The following is a 6328-nucleotide window of genomic DNA, read 5'->3' as shown; positions in this document are numbered from 1 at the left end:
CCTCCAAGATAATTGATGCTATTTTAGACACACATGCTGACATTGACATCGCCATGGAAATATATGGATCAACATTACTAATTTTAAACTGCAGGCTCCCTGATTCTTGCATTCAGGGTGCCTAGGGACATTTGTTGTGCAAAGAGAATTAATTCTTAGTCCTGTATTTACTTTCATCAAAACATAACCACAATTTTGAGCAAGTCTTCAGGTTGCTCTTCAGCTTCCTCTTTCTTCAGAGTTTCTGACACACTTGAGATGTGAGCTGTGGCTCTGTGACTTGCACAGTAGTAGATGGCAGAGTCCTCTGATGTCAGGCTTCTGAGCTCCATGTAGGCTGTGTTCAACTGCTCTGGACTGGGGGCAATGGGGTAATAGCCTGCTGCTGTAGGGCATGGGGACATTATTTACTCACAACCAGAACCTGCAATTTACATATTCATGAGGGAGGGTAGTTATTAGATCAGAGCTGATCCTGTTTGAAACAGATCAGGAGGACCTCCAGACCTCGTTGTCTAACTTCTGTGTTAGACATCGAGGTCTGGAGGTCTGAGCTTCAAATGTGTCTGAAGAAATCATTTTGTGCTCCATCCTGGCACTGTTCACACAGAGATCTTCCATCCCACTGAGACTCAGTTCACCACATCCAGGTTTGTAATGCAGAAACACCATTTTTTAATGGTTCAAGGAGCACCTGAACCACCTTAGGGTCACCCATATATGCGATGAAGAGAAGTCCACTGAGATCATCCTGGCCCAATAAGACAATAGCACAGAGCATTAGAAACTGCTGTCTTTGCCATACCAGTGAGTGATCAGCAGGACTAAGGACACCCCTGAAATCAGCTTTCAAGCCTTGGGACATTTTTTCCCAAAATGTTTCTCAGGGTCCTGAGGCCCACAATTATTTAATCTATGCTTATAAATGGTTTGTACCTCTACAATGGCAATAGGAATTCAATGTGGCATTTGGTGGGTTCACACATTGGTTCTGGTTAACAAAGAACCTCTTCAGTGTAGAGCATGGAGATCTCACATGCCAACTACACAGTGAGCTCTACATGTATGATGTTGACAATGAAATCCATACAGTCCCTTGAAATCTCAGTGCACAACTTCCTGTTCTACTTCTACTGCCCTTTACTTCTTAGGGATTGGTGGGTCTGCAGCGCCCCCTGCTGGTCTTAGGAACCTGTTTATGTAAGTTTGTCTGTGGTCTCACAGTCCTCTCATAATGGGACCTCTTTCTCTTCTTCATCGTCTGCCTGGTGATTGTGAGTGATAATTTGAGGACAAAGGTAAGCTGTACCTGAATTGTTTAGAAGATCTTCATAAACCACAGTCGTTTCTTTAGGTGTTGTTGCATCTAGTTGTATCATTAGCCACTCATGGGGAAATGAGTTAGCAGCACAATTGTTGGACACTGTTTATAAAGTCATTTGTCAACTCTTGGCGCTGCCTTTGGGACACAAAGCCTTACAACAACAGGAAGATGATGAATCACAGCCTGCTACTTACAGATCACTTGGCATCTCTACAAAATGTTTTCACACTTGAAAAAGAACCACAATTTCAGAAACGGTAGACTGTGATTCCGTCTTCTTTTCTAATTTATCATTTCTATCATCAAGGCTGTATGTTTGCATGTAAAGACTTAAGGATGATGGAGTGATCTCTTTGCCATAAACCTTTCTGAATGGAAGATGCTGTCTCTGTCCTCAGGTGGCTCTCTTCTCTCTCTAGACATATTTTCCCTAATTTCAGCCTCCACCTACTTAGATGCAGCTCATGGCTGCCAAAAACTTTCAAAGACTTGGATGTCTTTGTTATAAGCTTAGTGAATGATAACTGTGTAGACCAATAAATTGCTATCATCTCCAAAGATTAATCCGTGAAGATTTAGTGGAACCACCTGGATTAGGGACCACAAACTCTTAGTCTTCATAAAATACAACAGACAGATTTTCCTATCTAAACAATTATAAAAAGGGGCCTCGTTTGTATAACAGGAAGCCAAGGATATGAAACTCAGAATGGAGAGGAAACCACAGAAGCTAGGAGGAAATGTTTGCCCTCTCCCAACGCTGTGACAGAGCTGAGAACCAGCCTGGGATACTGTACAGCTGTCAGCCGAGGCTGTGTCTCTGTGTTCTCCGAGCACAGTAGTATGTGGCAGTATCTGCAGTGTCCACACTGGCAATCTTGAGGAATACCTGGTTGTTGGAGGTGTCTTTGGAGATTGTGAGCCGGCTCTTCAGGTTTGGGTTGTAGTATTTATCATCATCCCAATAAATGATTGCAAGCCACTCCAGACCCTTCCCTGAGGGCTGGCGGATCCAGCTCACACTCATACCAGAAGTGCTCAGTGAAAATCCAGAGAAAGAGCAGGTCAGACTGAGAGTCTGGGAAGGCTGCAACAGCCCAGGGCCAGACTCCTTCAGTGTAACCTGTGACAAGACATCTGTGGAGGAAAAAGTAGAAGGTAAGGTTGGCACAGAGTGAATTATGGGAGTCCATTCAGTAGGAATCCATGGTACTCACAAGCAGGCCCAATCAGCAGCAGGAATGAGGAGGCAAACAGGGCCATGGCTGCACACCAGTGAGTGCCCAGGCCCAGGTTTGCCTTTTTCAACCTCTGCTTGGGTGGAGCCAGGAGAGATTTGCATTCCCTCACCAGGAGCTGACTCTGATGGAGGACTTAAATTATGGGTCTCAGGGGGATCCAGTCTGAGATGAGATACACAGGATGTCTCAGGGAAGTTCACTTCTGCTCACCATAGACAGGAGCCCATATGAGAAGACCCAGGTCCTCAGTAGGCAGCACATCTGATGAGAACTGTGTGATTTCAGCAATGAACATTATGTGTCATCTGCAGGCTGGCAGTTATGCAGTCTATAATTGCATGGAAGAGAGTTGTATTTCATTGACTTTACTAATCTGTCAATCTCCTGCCTCACATATTTGATATTCTATTCATTCAACATTAGTAGCTTCATTTTTACATTGCCATCTATTTCTGAAAACTTTAAAAACAGCAGCAACAGAAAACATAACCTGTAGCAGAGACATGGTCAGTTATCTCAATTCTCTCAGATGCTGAGCATCCTGGAGAAAGGGAAGAAGGACAGAGAATGATGAAAGTCACAGCTCACAGGGCCCAGGGATTTCTTCACAGGTTCAGTGATGTTAAAGAGCAAAGCAGTCTGCCTTTTTTCTTGTGACTATTGTTGTTTTAAGCCAACAACTGCCAGCTCCAAGGTCTTGCAGTTTCTTCTGCACACTGGGCTGGGAGAGGAAGCCAGGGCTCACAGGAAGTGCTCTCTGGCCTCCTGTGCACCTGCTCAAGGATAAAGTCTATTTGGCGCCCCCTGATGGAACAGTGACTCCCTGCAGCATGCTGGCCCCAGGCTGATAGTCAGAGCATCATGATGGCTCCCTGTGCCCAGAACAAAGTCCTGTGTCACAGCCAGTCCATGACTTAGAAATAGGGAAGAAAAGACTTCAGAATAACATAATTTTCTGATAATTTCAGACTATGCTTTAAATTATTGTTTACTTCTGCTATTAGCATGATAGTTACATAAACAATGGTGACTTCTTGTGCCATGTGAAACAGTTCCTCTACTGAGCATTTAGCTGTTGCTCTTTCCAGATATTGATCTCTCCTGTGTTAGATGTTTCAATATTTCTCATAATGTTAATCATGATGCTAAATGATTTCTGGTCTGAGGGGGCACAGATCTGTCACAGTCAGTGACATAGCTTAGAGACTTGGAATTAGATGTTTCTCTCTACATCTCACACAGGAAAGAGAATGGACATTTTTATCTCTTGTGTCCTCTGTGATTCTCTCTCTCTCTCTCTGGCATGAACTCACAGCCTCATTCAGAATTCAAATGTGTTTTTTTCTCCATGGGAGATGTATTCACTGTACCATTCATAGATTTATTAATTTCAATTCAAATCACTGTTTGTCATTTAATTCTCTATCTTCATCAAGTTCTAGGTCTGTGTGAAATTCACATGAGCAACCATTTATGTGAGCTGAAACCTGACAATTACAGTGTTCACAATGCTGGGGAGTCCCCAGCTCTCTACTTCCTAACATAACTTCAGACACAAAGAAATCCATGCATTCCCTGTGCACACCCATGTTCCCAGGTCCTCGACCTCATTCTCCAGTGCATCTCTAGGATTTATCTGTCCTTCACTCTCACTGAGATGGAAATGTGATGTATGAGATAATAGTCTGTGTTTCTTTTCACTTTCAATCTCCTCCAGATTTATCCACACTGTGACATAGAAACTGCATGTTACATATTGCGAGACAACATGGTATTTCATGGAAATGCCACACATGTAGAGTTCTTAAACCATTGATGGTTTCTGGAGTAGAGTATTATAGTCTGTAAGGCAAGGTCTACCTGTGAAAAAACTCATGTAGAAATTCCAAAAATTGGTATTTTATGGAAGACCAAAATAAGGCAAATTGATGAACCAAATGCTGACTCTTTTGTTTTGGATCTTCAGACTATTTCTTCAGGTCCACTTACTATTTTCTTTCATTAATATTCTCTCTCTCTCTCTCTCTCTCTCTCTCTGTCTCCCTCCCTCCCTCTCTGTGCTGTTTTAAAATCTTGTGGTATTGTACAGTTGAGTATACAGATGAGTGTGCTTGTGTGTATACACACATACAGAGGCAAGAGTTGGTATTGGCTGTCTTTCCCCTCTCACTTTATAACCCTTCTTTAATATAGGGTTTCTCACTGAACATGAAGCTCATCAATTCAACACAAATGACCTGTCCCTAAGCTTCAGTGACCAATCTGTTTGGCCCCCAGTGTTGAAACCATAGTTACCACACTGATTCACATCTTTCAACAACTGAAGGGATCAGTTTAAACAAATTTCCACGATGAACAGAGATGAAAGTCATGCAGTAATAAACTGAATTAGCTAAAAGCACATCTGGGTCACATCTGGATTACAGCACACAGTCCTCAGTTAGAGGAGAGGAGGAAAGGTTCAGGGAAGGTTCCCGACCTGCTAGGGATGACGGTAAAGATCTGGGCCCCACCTTCCCCTTGGTTTTCACTTAAACACAAATTTATGAGTATTATAATCAAGAAATCCGAACAAGACTCTGCCTAGAGTAAGAAAGGACTCAGGAAAGTCCAGGAATTCCTTATCATGTGATTTCAGTGACTGTGTTAATGTCCTTTATGTCCTCATAGCTTTCGGTTTGCATCTTGTTATGGGGACTGTACTTCATATTTTTAAAATAGTACAAAGAGAACATGTACTGTTTTGAGGACACTGTATCCCTTCACATCACACGTGGAGAGAGAATTTCCAGAAAACAGCAAGAAAAAGTCCAGCCCAGACACCTGATGTGTGCTTCCTCTAATCCTGTCTGCATAATCTCCTGGGATGGATCTGTGTTCAGTGTGTGCTGTGCGCACCCTGGTGGCCGTGAGCGGCCTCACAGTGAGGTTTATGTCTGGGTTCACACTGAGATCACTCACTGTGTGTCTAGTGGCTGTGTCCTCAGTCTTCACACTGTTCATTTGCAGGTACAGGGAGTTCTTGGCATTGTCTCTGGAGATGGTGAACCGGCCCTTCACGGATGGTGCATAGTTTGTGACACTGCTATCTTTATTAATATTCGCAACCCACTCCAGTTTCTTTTCTGGAGACTGTCTGAGCCAAATCATCCAGTAGTCACTGAAGGTGAAACCAGAGGCTGCACAGGAGAGTCCCAGGGACCCCCCAGTCTGCACCAGGCCACCCCCAGACTCCACCAGCTGCACCTCACACTGGACACCTGCAAACACAGAGAATCACATCAGTAAACTGCCATAAAGACTCGGGATCTATCCTGATTGTGTCGACTAACACACTCAATATCTCTCCATTATAAATCACCTTTTAACAGAGCAACAAGAAAAACCCAAATCAGCCCCAAATCCATGACGTGATCTGTGTTGAGTTCCGATCACTGAATGAAGTCCTGGGAATCCAGGCTGGGCTCCTCTGCCTGAGTTTCAGGGTCAGTGCTGGGCTGGTTTTCATGAAAAGTGAGAGGCCATATTTGCATGTCTTCCTGCTATATAGTAAGCTCTGTAGCTGGAGGGGAGAGATGACATGCTCTAGTTTCTTTCTAAATGTGCTAAGAGAGTCTGACCACCAAGATAATGACAGGAAATTTTATTGTGTCGTACTCTGCTATGTTTTTGGTACACATTAAATATCATCTATTTATTTTAATACTCACAAATAAAAGATGTATTTTAGGGTTAATTTCAGCCCAGTTCTTCCTGCCCTGTG

The 6328-nt window shown here is 43.3% G+C and overlaps 1 gene segment (V, D, J or C); it reads right to left on the bottom strand.

The window, feature by feature from the left end:
- Nucleotides 1-2126: 2126 nt before the first annotated feature.
- Nucleotides 2127-5972, bottom strand: LOC113831712. The segment is given in 3 exon segments: nt 2127-2461; nt 5523-5825; nt 5927-5972. Coding segments are annotated over 3 exon segments (684 nt in total).
- Between the last annotated feature and the right edge of the window lie 356 nt (nt 5973-6328).

Source organism: Cricetulus griseus, chromosome 5 (assembly GCF_003668045.3).
Source record: "Cricetulus griseus strain 17A/GY chromosome 5, alternate assembly CriGri-PICRH-1.0, whole genome shotgun sequence".
NCBI classification, from domain to species: Eukaryota; Metazoa; Chordata; class Mammalia; order Rodentia; family Cricetidae; genus Cricetulus; species Cricetulus griseus.
This window is presented reverse-complemented; position numbering and strand designations above follow the sequence as displayed.